This window comes from Pipistrellus kuhlii, unplaced genomic scaffold (genome assembly GCF_014108245.1).
Source record: "Pipistrellus kuhlii isolate mPipKuh1 unplaced genomic scaffold, mPipKuh1.p scaffold_m20_p_21, whole genome shotgun sequence".
Classification (NCBI taxonomy): domain Eukaryota; kingdom Metazoa; phylum Chordata; class Mammalia; order Chiroptera; family Vespertilionidae; genus Pipistrellus; species Pipistrellus kuhlii.
In genome coordinates, this window is record NW_023425520.1 from 9,789,496 (window position 1) to 9,815,865 (window position 26,370).

At 45.0% G+C, this 26,370-nt stretch overlaps 1 protein-coding gene across 2 annotated transcripts; it reads left to right on the forward strand.

The window, feature by feature from the left end:
- Positions 1-4,804: 4,804 nt before the first annotated feature.
- Positions 4,805-26,370, forward strand: TRIM58 (tripartite motif containing 58). Of its 2 annotated transcripts, XM_036450415.2 has the most exons (6): positions 4,808-5,311; positions 8,043-8,138; positions 18,031-18,261; positions 20,437-20,459; positions 20,550-20,650; positions 25,477-26,370. In XM_036450415.2, the coding sequence occupies exons 1-6, from the start codon at positions 4,892-4,894 to the stop codon at positions 26,064-26,066; spliced, it is 1,461 nt and encodes a 486-aa protein (XP_036306308.1). In that variant the 5' UTR covers positions 4,808-4,891; the 3' UTR covers positions 26,067-26,370. The 2 variants fall into 2 exon arrangements, with proteins under 2 accessions (XP_045441921.1, XP_036306308.1); XM_045585965.1 differs by lacking the exon at positions 18,031-18,261 and having other exon boundaries at positions 4,805-5,311.

Here is a 26,370-nt window from a genome sequence, read left to right on the forward strand (position 1 = left end):
CCCAAGTCATGGTGACAAAGACATTAGCAAGAGAGAGCAGCAAGTCAGGTCAGAGGGCAGAGGAGCCCGTATCGGCCCAGAAGGTGGAACACTGGTGGAGAAGGAGATGTCACAGTGGGAAGGGGGGGGGGGGTGTTGGTGGGGGGGTGATAGTGGGTGGTGGGAGTGGCTATGCAAGCTGCAGATGAGTCAGGGGATGGAGTCAGAGTGAGGATCAGGGAGGGGTGCACCAAATGTGGCTGCACCAGTTCAAATGCAGAGATGTTTTATTCATTCTGAAGAATGAGCATAAGAAATTAAAAGTTTAGAGGATCCAAGATGGCTGAGCCCAGGTGAACACCTAGCCGCAGCCGCACACAACAATTTCAATAAAAAAAACAACTAAAATATAAAACGGACATTGCCCAGAACTACAGGAAGGTTGACTGACTGGAAATTCTACAGCGAGAAGCAAGGAGAAAACCAGAAGGAGGCGCGGAGGAGCCGGAAAAGCCCAAGGTACAGAGAAGCAGCGAGCACGGAGAGGACGGAGCCAGAGAGGAGGGGGAGGCAGAGTGCCTGGCGGGCGTTCCCTAGCAGAAAGGGGATAAAACTCCGACTGTGCTGGGCCCCCGACTGCTCTGAACCCCAGTTCTAGGCCAGACCCCGGGGACTCAGGCTCAGCCATAGGGAGCCGGGCTGTAAGGCGGAACCCCGGGGAGAGGCGAAAGGAGGTCCCGGAGGCAGCGCGCACATTGCGCGCAGAGAAGGGACAGTCGGCTGTGCCACGGGATTGCCCTGGCCAGAAGGAGACTGGGGCTCCAGACTGCTCTGAACGCCACCTCCAACTCCACTTCCAACTGAGCTGAACCCCAATACCGGGCTCATTGGGGGAGAGCATAGATTGTTTGGCAGCAGGCGAAAATCGAGGGCACCTTTCTCTCAGAGGCTCAGGCAGCGAGCACTGAAGGACCTGCATAGGGCAGGGCTGACGGAAGCCAAAGCTCCACCCTGAAACCCCATCCCATCTGTAACTGCGAAATGAGACAGCAAAATAGATCACAAACGAAAGAAATGGAGGACAAAAAGCATCTGGATATAGAGTTCAAATCTACGCTTATAAGGTTTTTCAAGAATTTCCTAGAAAAGATGGATAAGACCTATGAGGATATGAAAAGAGATCAACTAGAATTAATAAGGAGTCATCAAGAAATGATAAAGGATCAACAAGAAATGATAAGGGATCAACAAGAAATAAAAAATACATTCTCTGAAATAAAAAATATTATACAGAGTCCTAAAAACAGAATGGAAGATCGCAAGAATCAAGTCAAAGATTTGGAACATACAGAGCCAGAAGACACTCCTCCACAGAAGCTAGAAGGCAAGAGAATCCAGAAAATTGAAGATAATGTAAGAACCCTCTGGGACAATTTCAAGCGAACCAACATCAGAATTATGGGGGGTCCCAGAAGATGAGAGAGAGCAAGATATGGAAAACATACTGAAAGAAATAGTGACAGAAAACTTCCCCCACCTGGTGAAAGAATTAGACTTACAAGTCCAGGAAGCGCACAGAACTCCAAACAAAAGGAATCCAAAAAAGACCACACCAAGACACATCATACTTAAAATTCCAAGAGCAAAAGACAAAGAGAGAATATTAAAAGTAGCAAGAGCAAAGAAGGTAGTTACCTATAAAGGAGCACCTATACGATTGTCAGCTGACTTCTCAACAGAAACCATGCAGGCCAGAAGGGGATGGTAAGAAATATTCAAGGTGATGAATAGTAAGAACTTACAGCCAAAGATAATCTATCCAGCAAAGCTATCACTCAGAATCGAAGGTCAGATAAAGAGCTTCACTAATAAAAAAAAGCTAAAGGAGTTCATCACCACCAAACCAGAATTATATGAATTGCTGAAAGGGGTTCTTTCAGAAGAGAAAGTAAACAAAGATAAAAATTATGAACAACAAATACGTAACTATCAACAAGTGAATCTAAAAACCAAGGGAATTAAAAAAAAAATCTGATGAACAATAGTAACTGTTGAATATAATAGAATCAGAGTTATGGAAGGGGAGTGAACTGAGTATTCTTGGGGAAAAGGGGAGAGGGGGGCGTGGGAAGAGACTGAACATAAACTGTGCACTTATGAATGAGGACAATGGGGAGTGGGGAAAGGGCAGAGGGTGGGGTGGGAACCTGATGGAGGAGAGCAATGGTGGGGGGGGGAAAAGGAACATTTGTAATAATATGAACAATAAAAACTTATTAAAAAAAAAAAAGAAATTAAAAGTTTAAATTAGACCAACCCTACTAAACAAGAAACTTCCCCTGTGGCCCTTCACATGGCGTGAGTAAATAGATGACACTGAGCCCACAGCTTTGCCTGCAGAGACAGGAGATAAGGGAAATTTGTTTCCTAAGAACAGCGGCTCAGACCTCAGTCCTCATCTGCCAACGCTGAAGACAGGACAGAGCCCAGTGATCCTGGAGCTGACCCAGGAGACATGCCATCTGGGGTCAGCTCACCCCTCCCCTCTCCCCTCCTGAAAGCCACCGTGACCCCCTCAACAGAGCCAGCTACCTCCTCTTACTTCCTAGACTCCAGGCCATCTGCATTCGTGTGATCTGTGCTATCAGGTCGTCCATACATGTGAGCAAATAAGTTGCTTTGTTATGTCTCCAAATAAAAGAGAAACAGGTTCTAGTATCTCCCAGAATCCTATCTAATAAAAGAGTAATATGCAAAGTGACCATCACTCCAACACACAAATGGCTGCCCCCACGTGGTCAAAGATGGCTGCCACAAGATGACTTTCAGGGTAGGGCAGTTAGGGGCAATCAGGCTGGCAGGGGAGCAGTTAGGGGCAATCAGGAAGGCAGGAAGGCAAGCAGTTGGGAGCCGGCAGTCCTGGATTGTGAGAGGGATGTCCGATTAGAGAGGGTGAAGGCTGGGTTGAGGGTCACACACCGCTGCTCTGTGCATGAATTTTGTCACAGTAATAAAAAGCATAACCCTATATGTAAGATGCAGCAAAATATGGATCTCACATTTTATATCGTATGGTCACCTTCGAAATTCTCTCTTTCATTAGCTTTAGGATAAACTGTACTGATTCTGTTTGTCTATTTATTCACCTACTATTTATTGGTTGTACATATGTGGCAGTCACTCCTCAAGGTACTGGGGATATAGCATTGGACCAAATAGAAAAACAAAAACAACAACAACAAAAAAACATCCCTTTGTCCTCATATAGCTTACATTCTGTCTCACTGTTCTTTCACTCCTTTTGCTACATGTTCTCTCTCTCTCTCTCTCAGTTAAATATGCATATTACATGCCAGGACTTGTGTCAAATGTGTGATATCTATTAACTCGTTGAATCCTGAGTGGCACTAGCACTGTCCTTGCCTGTTGGAGGAAGTGGGCATGGGAAGTTGACACAGCTCCCCTAAAGCCCCTCAGCTAGCAGGTCTGCAGCCCAGGGTCAGGGTAAATGTTCTGTCATGGAGCTCTCTGGACTTCTGCTTTCTTTTCTAACATCAGGGTTAGCTCAGACCTGTCTGTGTCTGTTCTCAAAGACACCATCCACTTCATTATGCACACACTCTTCCAGCAGATGCCCTCAGACCTTTCCGATTCGGCCTGCTGCCAAAGCTCCAGGCCAAGTGTCACGGGAGCAGTGCCACCAGGACCTGGCTTCTCCCTGGGGCCTTATCTGCCCTCACTCACCCTCGTCTGGCCGCATACCAGCCTGGCTGGGGCTGGAGTAACAGGTAAATCCTGCGGCCTCCTCTGCAGCTCCTCTGGACTCCGCCCTCTCACTTGCCACCGCCCCTTTCCCACCGGTGGTTTGCACTGGCTCTTCAGGTGCTGGCGCAGAGTTCACCTGGCCCCCGAGGCTGGTTTCCAGTCCTGGGTTCCAGTCTTGCAGCGCTGGCCAGTTTCCTTGTCCCAGGAAACAGGGCTCTTGAGAGCTGGGCCACATGTCTTTTGCTCACCTTGCATCTGTTTGCTGCACACATGCCTACTATCACTTCAAACTCAACACAATGCAAATTACATTGTGTTCAATGGCAGATGTCTACCTTCCAGTGACCTAATGACCTTGCCAAACTCATCCTGGGTCAGGATCGCCCACATACTGTTTGTCACATCACCTTCCTCCTTCCCTGTCTTTCACACACACACACACACACACACACACACACACCCGCCCCCTATGTACACAGGAGCAGGTCCTCTGACAGCCTCTGCTTGGTTGACCTTCTAGGAACCTCTTGGCCTTCAGCTTTGTCACCTCTGAGGCCCGCGGCGCAGCAATGCTCACTCCCTGGCCTGCAGGATCCTCTCTGGGCCCCACCAGCTGGTCACTCAGATGCTCTGAAAGTCCTGTCATCATCACTCATGTCTATTCGGGCATCTATCTCCCCTTCAATTCATGTACTCATTTAAAAAAAAAATCATGAGCTGATTAACGGGAGGTAGACAGGTTGGAGTTTGGGAAAAAGATGTTAAGCAATCATTATGTATGTAAAGGCTAGGAGGCTGCTGGGTGGTGCAGGACGCGGCAGAAGGAAGGCTCTCGGCCCTTCTCCCGTTCAGGGGAGGGGGAGCGGGAGCAGAGGAAGGCGCACCGTCAGGGGCTCCGTCAGACGCGCCAGGTGCCGGGCGGCCTGGGTGTGCATTGCCCGGTAGCCAGGCCTGGGCGCTGTGGCTTCTCGCAGGGAGGGGCTCCCGGCCTCCGGACGCCGTCCTGCAGATAACCGGTGCCGCGGCCTCCGGCGGGGCCCCTCCCGGGCGCAGCGGGAGGAGAGATAGCGGGCCGCGGGCGGAGGGAGGGCCTCCGGGCGCAGCGGGCGCGGACCGGACGGAGCCCGCGCGGCCGGGGGGCGCGGGCATGGCCGCGGGGTCGGCGGGGCAGCGGCTGCGGGAGGAGGCGCGGTGCCCCGTGTGCCTGGACCTCCTGCGGGAGCCGGTGAGCGTGGACTGCGGCCACAGCTTCTGCCTGCGCTGCATCTCCGAGTTCTGCGACCGCGCGGCGGGCGCGCAGGGCGGCGTGTTCGCCTGCCCGCAGTGCCGCGGCCCCTTCCGGCGCGAGGGCTTCCGCCCCAACCGGCAGCTGGCCAGCCTGGTGGACGGCCTGCGGCAGCTGGGCCCCGGCGCCGGCCCCGCCGGCCCGCAGTGCGCGCGGCACGGCCAGGAGCTCGGCCTCTTCTGCGAGGAGGACCAGGCGGCGCTGTGCGCGGCGTGCGCCGCGGGCCCCGAGCACCGCGGCCACCGCGCCGCGCCGCTGCAGGAGGCCGCCCAGCGCCACCAGGTGAGCGGGCTGCTCCCGGCTCGGCGTCCGCCCGGCGCCGCCTCCCCTGCGCCCCGGGCACTCGGCCCGCGCCCCATCCCCTTGTCCGCACTACCCCCTTCCCCAACCTCCGCGCGCCCGGGCATCCCCCCTGTGAGCCGAGTCCCCCCTCACAGCACGCACTCAGGGTGGGAAGGGGGCCCCTGCCTTTGCCCCATGTACCCCCTCTGCGACCCTGGGTCTGGGCCCCACAGTGAGAGCCCCGGTGTCCCCTTGCCGCTTGGCTCCAGGTGTGCATTTTTATTGGCATAACCCTCCTTTGGCATAGTGTTTACCTCGCCTCATCAGCTCTGTGACCAGCACAGGCCTGGTTGGGGGTCGGGTGCTAGTTCAATAGCGCCTGAGTGGGCTCAGGGCTCTGCAATAGGGACCCAGGAGCTGAGGGCACAAGCAGGTCTTTATTCAGCTCATATTCGGGGACTGAGGCTGTGAGCGCCTTCATGAAGGGGTGCCTCCTATAGGAATACTTGACACCCCCCCAAGGGTCATCTGTGAAACTTCTCCTTCCTGGTGCTCCTCGAAAGTTCCTGGACATATTCCGAACACATTTATTTTTTAAAATATATTTTATTGATTTTTTACAGAGAGGAAGGGAGAGGGATAGTTAGAAACATAGGTTAGCTGCCTCCTGTACACCCCCCACTGGGGATGTGCCCCCAACCAAGGTACATGCCCTTGACTGGAATCAAACCTGGGACCCTTGCCTTGAGTCTGCAGGCCAATGCTCTATCCACTGAGCCACACCAGTCAGGGCCTGAACACACTCAAATTCCTGACATCTGGACAGCTACTAGCAAAAGGAGATATTGACATGTTTATCTGAAATACTATCACGATGAAGTGAATTAAAGTACAAACTTTCTTTTATTTCTAAAACTTAGTTTTAAATCAAGATTTGGGTGTTTATCCCCTCAGCTTCCCTCTGGACTTACCTAGAAATGTCTCTCAGAGTTTCCTTTTTGGTTTTGGGTGCCACCTACAAACTCAGATGCCAGCTATTTCCCAGCCAGACTTTTGCAGAATGTTTCTGCCTTCTTTACACCCAGAAGGCACCGCACAGAGCATGGCTGGTGTGATCTTTCCAGAGGAGTTTTCTATATTTTAGTAGTCTTTCAATTACGTGCCAAGTAAAAACCTTCTGAGCATCTTAGCCACTGGTTGGCAAACTCATTAGTCAACAGAGACAAATATCAACAGTACAACGATTGAAATTTCTTTTGAATTTTTTAAACTTAAGCTTCTTCTAATGCCACTTCTTCAAAATAGACTCACCCAGGCCGTGGTATTTTGTGGAAGAGCCACACTCAAGGGGCCAAAGAGCCGCATGTGGCTGGCGAGCCACAGATTGCCAACCACTGTCTCAGCCTCTCAGTCTCAGCTTGTTAGGGCTCAGTGTTCTCTTTCCACAGTTCGCTTCTTCACCAGCCAAGAGGCAGCACCACCAGCCTAGTCCCTGAGGTCCCAGGGACACCCGGCCGGGGCCCCTCCGTGCTTCTGCTCACAGCTTCTTCAACGGGAGGGAGCTTTTCTCCATCTGTGTTTCTGTTCTTCCCTAAAACGAATGCCATTTCGGTCGTGTTAAATCCTTCATGAATCCTAATGCGTTTTACCAGCTTTACTTTATAATTATTATTTTTTTAGAAACAACTGGTGATTAGGACTTATTAATGACTTTGGCATGAATTTTTGTTTGTTTGTTTTTTATTGATTTTTCACAGAGAGGAAGAGAGAGGGATAGAGAGTCAGAAACATCGATGAGAGACAATCACCAATCAGCTGCCTCTTGCACACCCCCCGCTGGGGATGTGCCCACAACCAAGGTACATGCCCTTGACCGGAATAGAACTTGGGACCTTTCAGTCTGCAGGCCGACGCTCTATGCACTGAGCCAAACCGGTTTCGGCTGGCATGAGTTTTTATGTTATGAGACTTATTAAATCACTTTGGGTAGAGTTTTAAAATTTGTGTGTAGGTGTATCTTTGTGTGTGTTTACTGTAAATAAAATATGTTTTTACCTCTAGCAGGAGCTAGGGTTAAAAGGAGATTTCGTTTTCATTAAATTTTTTTCACTCCTTGTGAGATTTACAACATTCTCTATTTATTTTTCATTGGATAAATACCAACTTATATGGTTTCTTGTTGCCTAATAATAACACTTTTCTGATTCTAAAGTAATAAATAATTTTTGGAAGTTAATATGTACAGATTTAGGAATAACATTATTGCTCAACAGCACTAAAAGGTAAGGTTTTTCAGTCTATTGAATTTTTTTACTTATACCGCCTAGTTTTTATATATTCTTTAAAGCACATTTTACAAAATTGGTATCACATTACATAAAATATACTTATTTTAATTAACTTTATAATTTTGAGTATTTCTTATTAAGCCCCTTATTTTAATTTTATCCTGTTAATGTAAAATACAGTTTTCTTACCTCCTACTTTTAATATTTTGGTTAGTTGTGGTTTTACTATTTCTAATATGCCACAATAACATACTTTTAGATACACCTTTGATTAGGTCTCACGTTCACAAAGTGTATTTTTATTTCATTTTATTACAATGAGGTTGGACATACTGCTGTGCTCACAGGCCTGTTTTAGGTGACCTTTGCAGTGCCTGACACACCTCGTCGGGATGGATCCTGAACGAGGCATCTTAATGGTCTCACCGTATCTTCCCAAACAGGCAAAGCTCCAGATGGCCCTGGAGTTTGTGCGGAAGGAGATGGAGGAGGCCTCGACTCAGGAGGCCAACGTGGGGAAGAAAACGGTCATCTGGAAGGTACGAGGATATTGTGACTTCAGAAGGCTTGCATGTTTGCAGGATACACATTTGGGTCATTAAAGTATTCTTCCCCGTCCCAGCACTTTTGTTACAGCTGCGCCCTTCTTATCTGTAACCACCGCCTGAATCAGACAGCTTTGCTGATCGGCTCTCACTGTATCTCACTGCTGCACCCCGGAGCCTCGAGCAGAGGCCGGCTCTGCCACTGCGGGGGTGAAGATTGCTGGATGAATGAATAGTAAACATTTCATAGCATTGGAGTAGATGAAACACAGCCAGAGGAGATCCATCATACATACAGCAGGGTCGTTGGACATTCAGCCTCCTTTCTTACATTTGAATTTTTATTGTTGACACTGTTGCAGATGGCTCCCATCCTCCCCTTTGCCCACCTTCCCTCCCCCCCCACCAGTGCTCCCTTCCCCCTTTCCCTTGGCCTTCATCACACTATTGTCTGTGTCCACGGGCTATACGTATATGGTCTGTTCACCTTCTTTATCCAGTTCACCCCAACCCGCCCCTCTGACATTTGTCAGTCTGTTTAATGTATTCATGCTTCCGGTTCTATTTTGTTCTTGTTTATTTTGTTCATTAGATTTCACATACTAATTTAAGTGAGATCATATGGTATTTGACTTTCTATGATTGGCTTATTTCATTTAGCATAACGCTTTCCAGGTTGAGCCGTGCTTCTTTTTTACAGCTTTTTTTTTTTAAATCCATTCATCTGTTGATGGGAACTTGGGCTGCTTCCAGATCCTGGCTATTATAAATAATGCTGCCATGAGCAGAGGCACGTACATTCTTTCTGATGGATGTTTCTGGATTCTTGGGATATTCCCAGAGGTGGGATCACTGGGTCAAATGGCGGTTCCATTTTACTTTTTTTTACTGTTTTCTGTAGTAGCTTTACCAGTCCATACTCCCATCTACAGTGCCCTAGAGTTCTCTTTTCTCCACAGCCTCACCAGCACTTGTTGTTTGTTGACATTCTAAAAGGTATGAGGTGATACCTAATTGAAGTTTTTATTTGCATCTCTCTGATGATTAGTGATATTGAGCATTTTTTTTCATATATCTATTTGCCAACTGTATGTCCTCTTTAGAGAAGTTTCTTTTCAGATCCTTTGCTTATACTATAAAATTGGATTGTTTGTCTTCCAGTGTTGATTTGTATAAGTTCTTTATATATTTTGGAGATTAACGCCTTATCAGATATATCATTGGCAAATATGTTCTCCCATACAGTGGGTTCTCTTTTCATTTTGTTGATGGTTTCTTTTACTGTGGGGAAGCTTTTTAGTTTTTTGTAGTCTCATTTGTTTATTTTTTCCCCGAGTTTTCCTTATTCTCAGAGACACATCAGCAAAAATATTGCTGCGAGAAATGTCTGAGATTTTACTGCCTATGTTTTCTACTAGGATCTTATGGTTCATGACTTACATTGAAATCTTTTATCCATTTTGATTTTATTCTGGTGTATGATGTAAGTTAGTGGTCTAGTTCTTTCCCTTCCCTTTCCTCCTCTTTTCTTCCTTGTATACCTGTCCAATTTACCCAACACCACTCATTGAAGAGACTGTCTTTACTCCATTGTATATCCTTATCTCCTTTGTCAAATATTAAATGTGACCATTAAAACATGGGTGTATTTCTGGGGTCTCTGTCCTGTTCCATTGATCTATATGCCTGTTCTTATGCCAGTACCAGGATGTTTCGATTGCAATAGTCTTGTAGCATAGTTTGCAATTTGGTATTGTGATGTCTCCAACTTTCTTCTTTCTCAAGATGATTGCAGCTATTCAGTGTCTTTTGATTCCATATAAATTTTGGAATATTTTTTTATCTTAAAATATGCCATTGATATTTTAATAGGGATTGAGTTGAACTTAGATATTGCTTTGGGTAGTATGTACATTTTAATTATGTTAATTCTTCCAATCCATGAACATGGAATGTGTATCCACTTATTTGTATCTTGCTTAATTTCTTTCTTCTTTTTTTTAATATGTCTTTATTGTTCAGATTATTACAAATGTGTTCCTCTTCTCCCCCTCAATGGCTCCCCTCCACCAGGTTCCCACCCCACCCTCTGTCCTTTCCCCATCCCCCATTGTCCTTATCCATAGGTGCACAGTTTTTGTTCAGTCTCTTCCCGCACTCCCACTCCCCTTTTCCCTGAGAATCGTCAGTCCACTCCCCTTCCATACCTCTGATTCTATTATATTCACCAGTTAATATTGTTCATCAGATTTTTAAAATTCCCTTGGTTTTTAGATTCACTTGTTGATACTTACGTATTTGTTGTTCATAATTTTTATCTTTATCTTCTTCCTCTTCCTAATAACCCCCTTCAGGAATTCATATAATTCTGGTTTGGCGGTGATGAACTCTTAGTTGTTTTTTTTTTATTTGTGAAGCTCTTTATCTGTCCTTCGATTCTGAGTGATAGCTTTGCTGAGTAGAGTATATTTGGCTGTAAGTTCTCACTATTCATCACCTTGAATATTTCTTGCCATTCCCGTCTGGCCTGCATGGTTTCTGTTGAGAAATCAGCTGACAATCGTATGGGTGCTCCTTTATAGGTAACTACCTGCTTGGCTCTTGCTGCTTTTAATATTCCCTCTTTGTCTTTTGCTCTTGGAATTTTAATTATGATGTGTCTTGGTGTGGTCCTCCTTGGATTCCTTTTGTTTGGGGTTCTGTGGGCTTCCTGGACTTGTAAGTCTATTTCTTTCCCCAGGTGGGGGAAGTTTTCTGTCACTATTTCTTCCAGTATTCTTTCGGTATCTTGCTCTCTCTCTTCTTCTGGAATCCCCATAATTCTGATGTTGGTTTGCTTGAAATTGTCCCAGAAGTTTCTTACACTATCTTCAACTTTCTGGATTCTCTTATCTTCTTGCTTCTGCAGAGGAATGTCCTCTGGCTCTTTGTGTTCTAAATCTTTGTCTTGATTCTTGCGATCTTCCAGTCTGTTTTTAGGACTTTGTATAATATTAATATTTTTTATTTCAGACAATGTTTTCTTCATTTCTTGTTGATCCCTTTTCATATCCTCATAGGTCTCATTTATTTTATCAGCCTTTTTTAGGATATTGTTGCATAACCTTATAACTGTAGTTTTGAACTCAATGTCTAATCTTTTCTTTTCCTCCATCTCCTTCCTTTGTGTCCTTCCTCTTGTCTGCATTTTAGTTGTTTCCCTGATTTGTTGGAATAGCTTTGTGTACTAGGTGTTCTGGTAGAGCCCAGTAGCACAGCCTTCCCAGTTACCTGTGGTGGACAGTCTTGGTGTAGCCCTTTGTGGGCTGTGTGTGCAGTCTTGTTGTTAAGCCTTGCTTATTGTTGGTATCACTGGGAAGCGTTGATCTCCAAGCCAATTGGCTGTGAGGATCAGCAGTGTCTCAGCTAGGAGGGCTTCTGTACTCTGCTTGGATAGGGCGGGGTCTCAGGGTGGTGCAGACAATCTTTGGTTCCCTGTCAGTCTCGCCTTAGAAAAGTCCTGTTCGCTTTGAGTTTCGGAAGATTGGTTGCAGGGGCGCGCACCTCTTTGGAAAAGGCACAGACAAGCTTTGGATTCTGGCCATTTCCTCCTTAGAGAAAGCCTGCCTCTGGGAGAGCTTCTGTGCTCAACTTGGATGGAGTAGAGTCTCGGGTTGGTACAGGCAAACTTTGTTTTCCCTTCGGCTCCTCCCCAAGTCCCGCAGCAATGGCCTCCGGCTTCACACACCTCCGAGAGCTCTCTGCCCACTTCCTGACAGTCTGGCCTCTCCCTGTCTGGGGCCATCTATCAGAGCAATAGGGTGATTCTGTTTTCCTCTCGAACAAGAAAGCCAGCCACATTAGCTGTTCGCCCTCTCCGCGCCAGGAGTAAGCCAGTAGCGAACTCAGCCCGGCCCGCCCTCTCTGTGTGCCGGGAGTAAGCCAGCAGCAATCTCTGTCCGGCCCTTCCTCTCCGCTCCGGTAGTAAGCCAGTGCCTTTACGCGCACACAGTTCTCCGCACCTTCACAGTTCCTGAGGTTCAGCGTGCCTTCTCTCTCCTTCCCAGATGGCAGAGCCTCCTCTCAGCCAGCCATCTGGCGCTTCAAGGCAATGCTTCCCCTGTTTTCCAGTTCTAAATTCAAATTTGTTGTGGTAGGCTGCATTCGGGTGTCTACCCTATTGCTGCCATCTTGGTTTGTTTTTGTTTTTTTTGTATCTTGCTTAATTTCTTTCTTCAGTGTTCTATCGTTTTCTGAGTACAGGTCTTTTATCTCCTCGGTTAAATTTATTCCTAGATATTTTTGTGGTTGTTACAATAGTAGATGGGCTTGTTTTCGGAATTGGTGTGTGTCTTTTGTTTTGAGGCGAGTTTCTTGTAGATAGCATGTAGTTGGGTCATGCTTTCTTTTTCATTCAGCTATCCTGTGTCTTTTGGTTGGGACATTTAATCCATTTACATTTAAGGTTATTATTGATAGGTACTTATTTATTCCCACTTTTATTCTGTATGCCCATATCCTTCTTGTTCTCTCTATTTCTCCTTCTTACAGTAGTCCCTTTAGCATTTCTTGCAATGCTGGTTTGGTGGTAATGTATTTCTTTAGACTTTTCTGGGCTGGGCAGCTCTTTGTTTCACCTTCAATTGTGGATGATATAGCCTTGCTGGATAGAGTAGTCTTGATTTTAGATTCTTGCTCTCCATTGCTTTAAATACTTCATGCCATTCCTTTCTAGCTTGTAATGTTTCCGATGAGAAATCAGCTATAGCCTTAAGGGAGCTCTCTAATAGGTAACTGATTCTCTCTCTCTCTCTCTCTCTCTCTCTCTCTCTCTCTCTCTCTCTCTCTCGTTGCCCTTAAAATTCATTGTCTTTAAAGTTTGCTATTTTAATTATGATGTGTCCTGCTGTGGGTCTCTTTGTGTTCATTTTTATTTGTCTCATTGTGCTTCCTGAACTTATGGGACTTTTTCCTCCTTCAGTTTAGGGAAATTTTCTGTCAGTCTTTTATCAAACAGGTTCTCTAGCCGAAACCGGTTTGGCTCAGTGGATAGAGCATCGGTCTGTGGACTGAAAGGTCCCAGGTTCGATTCTGGTCAAGGGCATGTGCATTGGTTGCGGGCACATCCCCAGTAGGGGGTGTGCAGGAGGCAGCCGGTCTATGATTCTCTCTCATCGATGTTTCTAGCTATCTATCCCTCTCCCTTCCTCTCTGTGAAAAATCAATAAACTATATTAAAAAACACACACACACAAAAAAAAACAGGTTCTCTAGTCCTTGCTCACTTTCTTCTTTCCCTGATACCCCTATGATGTGGATTTTGCTGCATTTTGTGTTGTCCCTCAGTTCCCTTAAACTAGGGGTGTCGAACTCAATCAGAGAAGGGGCCAAAATCTAAAATCCAGCCTAAATCGCGGGCCGAATGGTTTACTGAACAGTCATAAACTGTCATTGTGATGGAAACGCAGCGGAGTGCAGTGATGACAGTGCGGTGCGGGCCACATTGCAAGGCCTGGCGGGACGGATTTGGCCCGCGGGCCTTGTGTTTGACACATGTGCCTTAAACTATCCTCTAGCATTTTAAGTATTTTTTTCTTTTTGCTGTTCTAATTGGGTGATTTTTTTTTCTACTTTGATTTCTAATTCACTAATTGGATCTTCAAGTTCTTCTAACCTACTGTTAATTCCTTCCAGGCTATTCATTATTTCAGTTATGTCATTCTTTATTTCTGACTCTTTCCTATTCATAGTTTCTATGTCGTTTTTCATGCTGATGTTATTCCCACTAAGTTCCTTGTAGTTCTCACTATGTTGTTTGAACATCCTTATAACCATTACTTTTAACTCTATATCTGATAAAATGCTTGCCTCCATTTAATTTAGCCCTTTTTCTGGGGATTCTTCCTCTTCTTTCATTTGTGACCAGTGACTTTGTTTCCCTACTTAGTGTGTTTGTTTGTTTGTTTTTTGTTGTTTTTGTTTGTTTGTTTGTTTGTTTGTATTGGATAAGACTGCTGTACCTCCCTGTCTTAGATGGATGGCCTTCTTTTTGGACACAGTGTAGTAGTCTCCTTGATCTTATGATCTGGGTGCTCGTGGAATGTCCCTTGTGTTGATTATATGGGTCATACTGTCGCATTTGGGTCTCTAAAAAAAAATTTAAGTCTTTTTTATTGAAAGAATTACATATGTCCCCTTTATTCACAAAAAAAAAACCTTCTAGCCTCAGGCATTCCACACCCTATTGTCTGTGTCCATGGGTTATGCACATATGCATACAAGTTATTTGGTTGATCTTTTCCCATCCACCCTCTCTCCCCCACCTTCCCTCTGAGATTCCACACTCCGTTCCATGCTTCCATGTCTCTGGATCTACTCCATTCATTAGTTTGTTTTGTTAATTAGATTTCACCTATGAATGAAATCATGTGATACTTGTCTTTCTCTGACTGGCTTATTTCACTTAGCATAATACTCTCCAGGTCCTTCCGTGCTGTCTCAAAGGGTAAGAGATCTTTTTTTTTTATTTTGTTTTACTGTTGCATAGTATTCCATGGCTTTTTTATCCATTCATCTACTGATGGGCACTTAGGCTGTTTCCAGATTTTAGCTATTGTAAATTGTGCTGGTATGAACATAGGGGTGTATACATTCTTTCTGACTGGTGTTTTGGGTTTCTTAGGATATATTCCTAGCAATGGGATCCTTGAGTCAGATGAAAGTTCCATATTTAACTTTTTGAGGAAACTCCATACTGTTTTTCACAGTGCCTGCACCAATCTGCATTCCCACCAGCAGTCCACTAGGGTTCCCTTTTTCTCACATCCTGGCCAGCACTTGTCATTTGCTGGTTTGTTGATGGTAGACATTCTGACAGGTGTGAAATGATAACTCGTTGTCATTTTAGTTTACATCTCTCTGATGATCAGTGACTTTGAGCATTTTTTTCACATGTCTCTTGGCCATCTTTATGTTTGCTTTGGGGAAGTGTCTATTGCCAAAACCTTTGAGGCAGGGTTCAGGATCTAAAGGAGAGGCTGGCACACAAATGAAAATGCTTTATAAGAAATATGAATTTAGAAGGCATGGGGGAGTCAGGTGGAGACCTCTCTCTTGAATAGGCACCCCAGCTTCTGGCTGGTCCACTTTTTACTTACTTGAATACACATTTACCCGTTAGCAGTGCATACAGACAGATCAAAGGTGAAGTTGGATTATCAGGTTAGGGAATTGCCTTCAGCCATTGAGCGAACAGCAGGGCAGTATTATGCTGATTTTCAGTCCTGCTAAATATCAACGTTCATTGGCCTTCCAAAGAGTGTTTTTGCATTAACATGCTAACTACTGTTTGCTTTAGCCTCTGATAGACTATTTAGGTCCTTTGCCCATTTTTTAAATTGGATTGTTTATTTTGTTAAATTGTAGGACTTCACCATATATTTTGGAGATTAACCTTTTATCAGATGTTTCATTGCCAAATATATTCTGCCATATAGTGGGCTTCCTTTTCATTTTGTTGATGGTTTCTTTTGCTGTGCAGAAGCTTTTCGTTTTGATGTTGTCCCATTTGTTTGTTTTCTCCTTAGTTTCCTTTGCCCTAGGAGATGTATTCGTAAACATTGTTATGAGAGATGTTTGAGATTTTGCTGTCTATGGTTTCTTCTAGGATGGTTTCTCTACTTACATTTAAGTCTTTTATCCATTTTGAGTTTATTTTTGTGTATGATGTTAAGATGGTGGTCAAGTTTCATTTCTTTGCATGTAGTACCTGTCTAATTTCCCTAACACCATTTATTGAAGAGACTGTCTTGACTCCATTGTATGTTCTTGCCTTCTTTGTCAAATATTAATTGAGCTTAATGGCTTGGGTTGATTTCTGGGATCTCTATTCTGTTCCATTGATCTATCTGCCTGTTCTTGTGCCAGTACCAGGCTGTTTTGCATTGAGTAGAGTAGCTTTATAGTATAACTTGATATCTGATAATTTGTTATTTTCAATCCTGAACTGACTGCAGACTTACAAAATTAGAAACTCTATATCAAGATCTTGATTATTCTAAAGTAAAGATGATGCTAAGATTCCTGTTCTAAGCCAAGTAAATTTGCATGATCTTTATTATTGAGAATATACCTAAGTGAGCTAAATTCGACAAGCTCAGGTTTGATAAGATGGACTGCAAATTCTACAAAACCCTTTTCCTTTCCATAGCTGTAGACATAATTGTAGTACTGAAAATGATAAATGAGGGGAGGATGCATTGCAGCCAAACCCCTTCTCACCACACCATCCCTCATGGCCCCCAGCATCTGGAGCGAGTGCCTGAGTTGCACTTCCAGATCAGATTATCAAATTCAGAGTTGGTTCACTTAACTAGGTGAGTGTTATATGAACCTGGTCATTTACAAAGAGATAGGTGGAAATAGAGATGGGAAATTGGAGAGAGGGGTTGAGTTCTGTGGGAGTTGAGGAAAACTATTATTAATTTTTTAAAGGTGATAGTTTATGCTCTTTAAGCAAACCAAGATGTGATCATGTTTAAATCTGGGCCAGAGAATGTAAAATGTGGAGAGACTGTGGGAGAATTGTTTGCCTGTTGCACTCAGTTTAGATATGATGCTGCTGTATCAAATATGTTTCTTAGGTCTATTAAGAAATGATGGTGGTGAGATTTGAGTAGAAATCAAAATCCCTGAGGTTAAGTCTGCGGTCAGTGGCCTGAGGACTGCTTAGCTCTTTCTGGACTCTGCAGAGCACCCTGGCCCCAGGGTTCCAGATGTGGAACTGAGAAGATAATCCAGGTTCTCTAATCTGAAGCCTTTCCTTGTTCACAACTATAGACCCTGGTCTCTGATCTCTCTTTTTTTAAAATGTATTTTTTTGATTTTTTTTAATACAGAGAGCATAGAGACCTATTGTAGAAATATCGATGAGAGAGAACCATCGACCAGCTGCCTCCTGCACACCCCCTACTGGGGATGTGCCCTCAACCAATGCACATGCCCTTGACCAGAATCGAACCTGGGACCTTTCAGTCCGCAGACCGATGCTCTATCTGCTGAGCCAAACCGGGTTTCCGCTCTGGTCTCTTTTATTTATTTATTTTTTTAATATACTTTATTGATTTTTTTACAGAGAGGAAGGGAGAGAAATAGAGAGCTAGAAACATCAATGAGAGAGAATTATCGATCAGCTTCCTCTTGCACACCCCCTACTGGGGATGTGTCCGCAACCAAGGTACGTGCCCTTGACCAGAATCGAACCCGGGACCTTTCAGTCGGCAGGCTGACACTCTATCGTAGGGGTGTCGAACTCAATCAGAGAAGGGGCCAAAATCTAAAATCCAGCCTAAATCGCGGGCCGAATGGTTTACTGAACAGTCATAAACTGTCATTGTGATGGAAACGCAGCGGAGTGCAGTGATGACAGCGCGGTGCGGGCCACATTGCAAGGCCTGGCGGGACGGATTTGGCCCGCGGGCCTTGTGTTTGACACATGTGCCTATCCACTGAGCCAAACCTGTCTCAGCGCTCTCGTCTCTTTTAATGATCCCGCTGTTTCTGCGCATGGCTCCTAGTGATCCCTCTAATAGTAAATTTCAGCTGGTCTGTTAGTGAGTTTCCTCAATAATTTAGTAGCCATTTGATCCTAATACACATACTCCTCTTTCTCTACATTCTGTATCTATTATATTTGAGAAACTGGAATATAAAAGTGCATTGTCCCCAAGACCAAATCCATGCCTTCCTTAAACTCTCAGCTTGAAAGCCACGTCAAGTCAGGTGTCCTGCGGGTTTTATAACGGGCCAGTGCGTGCCCAGAGCGGGGAGCTGCGCCCACACAGGCCGCGGCCCCCCAGCCTCTCTGCCCCGGAAGGCAGCAGCAGGTGATGGGGCCCCGCTCCCGCAGGAGAAGGTGGAGACGCAGAGGCAGCGCTTCCGGCTGGAGTTCCAGAAGTACCGCGGCTTCCTGGCGCAGGAGGAGCAGCGGCAGCTGCGGCGGCTGGAGCTGGAGGAGCGCGCCACGCTGCAGCGGCTGCGCGAGGGCCAGCGCGGGCTGGCGCAGCGGGGCCGGGCGCTGCGGGAGCTGGCGCGGGAGCTGGAGGACCGCTGCCGGCTGCCCGCCCTGGACCTGCTGGAGGTGAGTCCGAGGGCTGCGGCGCTCACAGCCCCCGGGGAGGGCGCCCTTGAGCTCCCCAGAAGCGCGTGAGAACCAGGGGATCCTCCAGAGTCCTATAGAATAGTTCCCGTGGAAGAGGAAGACCTAAATATTTTTTAAAATTAATTTTATCACTTGTGTAACATTAAACAGAAGGACAGCCTACACTGTGTTGGCCTAAAACACAATCTTAAAACCTCACAATCTGTCAATGACCTGTGATGGCCAGTTCAGAAAGTCTTTGGTAACCTGTCTGGGCATTAGCCAAACATATACATAAATCCATTTTAAGTTGTCCGGATTGGGGTTTTCTAGTTAAAATGTAAGGCCAACAGCCGCATCGCGTGCCCGTTCCAGCACAATGCCAGCGCAGAGCTTGGTGCAGCTTGCTCAGATGCTGTGTGGTATTATAGACAAAGAGCAGGGAGACGGGCATGTTCACTTTCTCTTCCATGAAAGGTTAATCCTGGGTGATCGGAATGCCGTCCTGGATGCATGCGTGTCATCTGATTGAACCACGTGTTAGAGGTTCCCAGGCAGACTTCATTCTCTGAGCCCCAGTGACGTACTCAGAGGCTTCATGTCCTCATGCGAGGATGGCGACTTAGCACAGTGGAGGCCGTTAAATGAGAACTTACAAAGCATTTATATTCAATTTTATCCATTTTGTCTTTCAAATGTCTCTATGTAGAAATTATTATTGTTTATTGTTATTTCCTTGTGAGCAAACTGAAGGTCAGAAAGGATTTTTTAATTTAAATTTTAAACAGTAGGTAAACACAAGAATGTAAGCATTTTTTAAAAATCCTCACCTGAGGATATTTTTTTTATTGATGTGAGTGAGATTTGGGGGGGGGGGGAGAGAGAGAGAGAGAGAGAGAGAGAGAGAGAGAGAGAGAGGGAGAGGCATCGATGTGAGAGAGCTGCTTCCCCTACAGCCCAAGCAGGGACCAAACCCTCAACCTGGATAGGTGCCCAGACTGGGAATTGGACCTGCCACCTTTCGGTGTACAGGACAAACCTCAACCACCTGAGCCACACCAGCCAGGTCAGAACTGTAGCTTTTTCTTTTTTCTTTTTCTTTTTTCTATATATTTTATTGATTTTTTACAGAAAGGAAGGGAGAAGGATAGAGAGTTAGAAACATCGATGAGAGAGAAACATCGATCAGCTGCCTCCTGCACACCCCCCACTGTGGATGTGACCACAACCAAGGCACATGCCCTTGACCGGAATCAAACCTGGGACCCTTCAGTCTGCAGGCCGACGCTCTATCACTGAGCCAAACCAGTCAGGGCAGAACTGTAGCATTTTAAATAACATTCATTGTCTTATTTAAAATGAACATTCATTAACACCAAATACATGTTAAAATGATTTATAATACAAATCTTAGGAGGATGTATTGAAATAATTTCTTTTTATTTTGATCCTCACCTTTCCCTTTTCCCCCAGTATCAGTAAACTACATCCACCGGCCAAGAACAAGGTCTCCCATAAATATAAACTCTATCATTTCCTACTTATAAAAATTAATCTCATAGGTGAACGTTTTTAGAGGGAGAGCAGAAATGTATGCAGTTGATTTATTTAATGATCTACTTGGCGATAAAATGGTGTCTTTATCCACTTAGGGAACCTGTTCACATAAGAATACATTGAAATGAGGAATTTGGGGTTTTCTTTCAGAGACATTGAGAGTAACGTTTTATGTCTGTACCTTTCACTTTCTCAAACACATTCTGCAGATATATTCAAGTTATTTCTTATTAACTATTTTAATATTGACTTTATTGCAGGTGTTCCCCTTTTCCCACATACATTTGTGGCAGAACGTAACTCTTTATTAAAATATCCAAATGTCAGAGTTACTGATTTGGAAAATAGTTAAATTGGTAGATATCAGAGGAATTAACTTAAACTTTGTATATTCTATTCTCATAGAGGGAAACTGGTTATATTATTTGCAATTTATGAGAAAATTCAACAACAGCCTATTTTTGTTTCTTTTTAATAAGAGAGAGTCATGTCTTTATCTTAGTAATAGTTCGTGATTTCCAATAGTTTCTAAAGAGATGTTCATGGCGTGTCCCCATTTTGTCAAAAGCTGTTCTGATATCAAACTCACACCTGCTTGTGTTTCTCTTTTATTTCCAGGGCGTGAGAGGAACCTTGAGCCGGTATGTCTACTCTCTGAAGCAAAGCATGGGTTGGGAGGGGCCCAGGAGGTTGGTGGATGTTGAAAACTGTGGGTTCTGTGCTCTTCGCAGAAGTAAGAGTGTCACACAGCTGGAACCGGAGACCATCCCCCTGGAGCTGAAGACCATGTGTCGAATCCCTGGGATGAGAGAAATGTTGAGGAAGTTCCAAGGTGGGTTGCACCTTAGAGCTGGAGGACAGTGGTGTTTGGGGTCTGGAGCAGTCAGGGACAGTAACAAGCAGAACCCAAAGTTTCATGGCTAAAATCAGCACAGGTTTGTTTTGAGGTCATATTATTGATTTATTACTGGACTAGAGGCTCGGTGCATGAAATTCATACACTGGTAGAGTCCCTAGGCTTGGCCAGTGATCAAGGCTGACCTGTGGGCAACCAGGAGGGTGATCAGGGGGCCCCTGCTCGTACCTGCCTTGGCTGGCCTAGAGGCTGCAGGCTGGGGGCAGCTCCTGCATTGATCATCTGCCCCCTGGTGGTCAGTGTGCATCATAGCGACCAGTGTTCCACCATTCGGTTGATTTGCATATTAGGCTTTTTTTATATAGGATTGTGGAGGGTTTGGTTTCACATCATCTCATTCTGGGGCCCTTGCAGACAGGGCCCACCTCCTTCGTATTGCTGGTAGCCATGCGGAGGGCGAGGTTATGGTGAACCAGGCTCTGCTGCTGAGGTGGTGCACGTGGCTTCCCCGATGATGTTATTAATGAAAATGAAAAATGTCAGGCTGTAAGGGATGGGAGACACCACCATAGCCAGAGGGAAGAGGACAGGGGTGTGGGTGAACAGTCTTGATGCCAATATATGCTGCATTTGCTTAGAGTAGTGGGCTCAGTAGCTAAGACAGGAGTAACATTAATTCCAATAAATCTGCATGTTCTTGTTTATAAAATGCTAAATCAGTATAATTTGAAGGACTAGATGAAACATATTTGAAAAAAAAATACATCAATATAAAAGCATTGCAGAGTATCCTATATAATAAAAGCTTAATATGCTAAGTGTCCTGTTGTCCGGTCGTCCATTCAACCAATCAAAGCGTAATATGCTGATGATGTGCTAAGGCTGCTCAACCACTCGCTATGATGTGCACTGACCACCAGGGGGCAGACACTCCGACCGGTAGGTTAGCTTGCTGCTGGGGTCCAGCTGATTGGGACTGAGCCAGATGGGCTGGACACCCCCTGGAGCCCTCCTGCAGTCACTCTCCAACTGGCCAACCTCCCACTCCCCTCCCTGGTCCTGATCATGCATTGGCGGGGTCCCTCAGCCTGGCCTGGGCCCTCTTGCAGGACCCCTCAGGTGATATCAGAGAGCCGGTTTCAGCCCAATCTCACTCAACACAGGAGCTGCCCCCTGGTGTTTAGTGTGCTCCCAGCCAGAAGCCATCAGTCGGGCATCCCTGGAGGGCTTCCGGACTGCAAGAGGGGCACAGGCTGGGCTGAGGGACGCCCCCCTCTCTCCTCCCCACCCAGTGCAAGGATTTTGTGCACTGAGCCTCTAGTCAAATAATAATTTTGGCTTATTTTATTATCTGTCAACTTGATGAGTTGCTTAAGTTAGAGAATTAATAAAGTAAAAATATTTAGTTAACTTTTTTTTAGGTAAGAATAACTGTGGTGTCATAAATTAGTTGGTTTGGCCTGATTATGTTATTCTTTACAACAGTACAGATTGAATTTCTTTTTTTTTAATATATTTTATTGATTTTGTACAGAGAGGAAGGGAGAGAGATAGCGAGTTAGAAACATCGACGAGAGAGAGTCATCGATCAGCTGCCTCTTGCACACCCCCTACTGGAGATGTGCCCACAACCAAGGTACATGCCCTTGACCAGAATCGAACCCAGGACCCTTCAGTCCCCAAGCCAAACGGGTTTCGGCTCAATTTTTATTTTTTTTAAATCCTCACCCAAGTTAGGATACTTTTTCCATTGACCTTTAAAAAGCAGAAGGGAGCAGGAGGGAGAGAGAAAGAGAAAGGAAAGAGAAAACCATTAACGTGAAAGAGACACATTGATTGGTTGCCTCCTGCTCACACCCTGACTGGGGCTGGGGATTGAACCATCAACCATGTAATCTAGGTATGTGCCCTTGAACCCAAGACACATTGATCTGAGGGCTGGCACCCTAACCACTGAGCAAACTGGCCAGGGCCAGATTCAATTTTTTAATATATTTTTAAAAATACAACTTATACCAATAATGTAAATGCATTAGTGGTTTCACTACTTAATGGGAAGCAGCCTTGTCCCATAGTGATTGCTGGGGAGGAGGTGGGGAGAGCTAGAGGAAGGTATAGGGGAGATAAATGGTGATGGACTGAGACTTGACTTGGGCTGGTGAATACACAATATAGTGCCCAGATGCTGTGTCATAGAATTGTGCACCTAAAGCTTGTATAATTTTGTTAACCATTGTCACCCAAAAAATTCAATAAAGAGGGGGAAAAAGACATAGATATTACTGGATCATAGAAAATATAACATATTATTGAATGAAAAGAGAAGCCTATAAAATATAAAATTAATTCCATTTATGCAAAATATATATACATAAAAATATAATAATGCTTATCTATGAGAGATGGGATTTATTGTGATTTTTACTTTATTATGTACATTTTTAATATTATTTGAAATTTTTATAATAAAAAAAAAAAGCTGTTATGCTCCAAGTCCTTCCCCCCCCCCCCTTAACCCCTTTCCCCTCTTTAGCAGTGAAGGTCAATGATTTAACCCATGTTCTGATAGGCAGATTTATATATATCAAACTGCATAAATTCTTACAATCATTATATTCTCAGAATCCATGTCCTCATATTCCCAATGCTATTTACAGACTACAGTGGTCAATTAATCAGTTCAACAAATATGCCAGCCACTTTTCTAAGCATTAAATATATCAGTGAACAACAAAAATGCTACAAATCCCAGCTTCATGTTGCTAATATTATGTAAATTTTTCAATATATAGGAAATGTTAGAAGATTATACAGACTGTTGAAAACAAGGAGGAAGTAAGGGTGACTAGGAGTTCTGGGGGGTAGGGCATTTACTTTTGAATTTTGTGATAGAGGAAGGCCTGACCTGGTGGGGAATAACTCAGCTAACATCTGATCTAGAGACGAGCCTTCCAGAGAAGGAAGTATGATAGATGTCTTTCAGGACCTGTGAGGAGGCCTATACTGTGATGGCAGAGTCGGGAGGACAGTAATTAGAACACTGATCCAGATGCTTTACCTCTAAGTCATCTAAGGAATCAGTGAACAATTGTACGTGGAGGAATAGCAAGATTGGGTTAGTCAGGTGTGAGTATTAATAAAACATCGCTTTAAGTGACTTAGAGACAAATAAGAATAGCAATCGTAGTAATATTTGTTATTGTGATATTAAAAATAAAGCTATATTAATGAAATCCACTAATTTTTGTCCTATCTAATAAAAGAGTAATATACAAATTGACCATCACACCAAGATAGAAGATGGCCACCCCTATGTGATCAAAGATGGCCACCGCAGATGGTTGCCATAAGATGGCCTGCAGAGGAGGACAGTTGTGGGAAGTTAGGGGTGACTAGGCCAGCAGAGGAATACAGCTGGGGGGACCAGGCCTGCAGGGGAGGGCAGTTGTGGGCAATCAGACCAGCAGGGAGGACAGTTAGGGGTGACCAGGCCAGCAGAGGAGGGCAGTTGGGGGAGACCAGGCCAGCAAGGGAGGGCAGTTTGGGGGGACTGGGCTTGCAGGGGACCAGGCCTGCAGAGGAGGCAGTTGGGAGCCAGCAGTCCTGGATTGTGAGAGGGATCAGGTCTAATGGGCAGTCAGACATCCTTCTAGGGGTCCCAGATTGGAAAGGGTGCAGGCTGGGCTGATGGACACCCTCCCCTCATGCATGAATTTCGTGCACCAGGCCTCTAGTTATTTATAAAAAGAAAGTACTGAATATTTTACATTCTTACTTCTTCACCGAGATTTCTTGTGTAGATTTATTTATTATGTGTACATGTGAAATTTCACATCAACCTCATTGGGACATCCCAGTGTCAGTATTTGTGTCCTATTGCTGCCCCAGACTTATTAGTAGTTACTTAAAACCACATGCATTTATTAGCTCAAGACTTCCAGGTGGGGTGAGCTGGCTTCTCTGCTTAGGGTTTCACAAGATCAAAATCCAGTTGTTGGCCAGGCTAGGCCTCTGTGGAAGATATGGGGAAGAATCGCTTCCACCCTTACTTAGGCTCTTAGCATGATGTGTTTCCAGGCAGTTGTGGGGCTCAGATCCCCATTTCCCTGCTGACTGTCAGTTGGAGCCTTTTTCCTCATGGGGTGCCCCCTCCATCTTCAAAGCCAGCAATGGCAGGTCAAATCCAAATACCTCTGCCTTTTTTCTGGCAGGAGCCCAGTATCCAGAGAAACCTCTGATTTTTTTTTTTTTTTTTTTTTTTTTTAAGGTTGATGTGATTATAGTAGAGCCACTCAGATCATCTCCCTCTTGAGTATCACCAGAGTATGAAGGTCACGGGTTCTACCTTGGAATTCCACCCAACAGAGCTTTGAAAATGGTGGTTTTTATATGAATGACATTTTCTTATAGTTTCTTAGAAGAAATTTTATATAGTAGTCCAAGTAGTTTTTAAATTTTATTTTAAATTCAAAAAGATATTCCAAAGAGCACCCAAGTGCGTTGGGTGTAGAGCAAAGGATGCTGAGTGGTTATGCACTTGTTCTGTTATGAAAACATCAGTGGTCATATTTTCAGTGGGGCAGTCATGAGCCCTGGACTCAGAGTAGCAGTGGGACACACTCAAACGTAATGAAGAAAATTCTCGGCGACCTGCAAGATGAAATCCTTCCCGTGCGTTCTCTGGCAGTTGTTAGAGAATGAGGAATGGTGTGATTTTTTCTTCTTCAATATGATGGGTTCCTATGTGCTCACCAGCCTTTTCCACTCTTTTCCATTCCATGTCCCACAAACTTTTCCCACAGTTGACGTAAAGCTGGACCCGGCCACAGCGCACCCCAGCCTCCTCTTGACCGCGGACCTGCGCAGCGTGCAGGACGGGGAACTGTGGAGGGACGTCCCCAACAACCCCGAGCGATTTGACACCTGGCCCTGTGTCCTGGGTTTGCAGAGCTTCTCATCAGGAAGGCATTACTGGGAGATCATGGTGGGAGAAAGAGCAGAGTGGGGGTTAGGAGTCTCCCAAGACACAGTGGCGAGAAAGGGGGAAACGACACCGTCTCCCGAGAACGGAGTGTGGGCCATGTGGCTGCTGAAAGAGAACGAGTACATGGTGCTGGCCTCCCCGTCGGTGCCTCTCCTCCACCTGGAACGGCCTCAGCGCGTTGGGATTTTCTTGGACTATGAAGCAGGTGAAATCTCCTTTTATGACATCACAAACGGGTCTTACATCTACACATTCAGCTACCTGTTCAATGGTGTTCTCCGACCTTACTTCTTCATCTGTGACACAAATCCTCTCGTCCTGCCACCTATGACAGAAGCAGAGTCAGGAAATGGCGCATCCAGCAGTCATCCTAACCCTGCTTCTACTGTTGGAGATGACCATCCCTAAAATCGTCTGGAGGTACACTCCACGTGGAGCAGCTTCCTGGAGCAGAGTGGGGGATATCCAAACGCGAGGCCTGAACAAATGTCCCCATTTTAGCACCGCACTTCAGTCATTGCTGCCATGGAAGATTTCCCACAGGGACAAAGACAAAGTATGAACTATTTGCATTTGGAAGAGCATTGTGAAACTAAAATATAATAATATTAGAAATGGGATATTCCCATCACTTTTTATCAAGATGACTCCACATGCTTTCTTGATGACCCTTTTAAAATGAATTTTGTATTAAATATATTTACCTATTCAT

What these genes read in the sequence shown, in the direction of transcription:
- TRIM58 (XM_036450415.2), top strand. Translation starts at nt 4,892, where the DNA reads ATGGCCGCGGGGTCGGCGGGGCAGCGGCTGCGGGAGGAGGCGCGGTGC. An exon ending in AGAAAACGGTCATCTGGAAG is followed by an intron (nt 8,139 to 18,030) that starts GTACGAGGATAT and finishes CCGCTCCCGCAG; the next exon opens with GAGAAGGTGGAGACGCAGAG. An exon ending in CCGCCCTGGACCTGCTGGAG is followed by an intron (nt 18,262 to 20,436) that starts GTGAGTCCGAGG and finishes TTTTATTTCCAG; the next exon opens with GGCGTGAGAGGAACCTTGAG.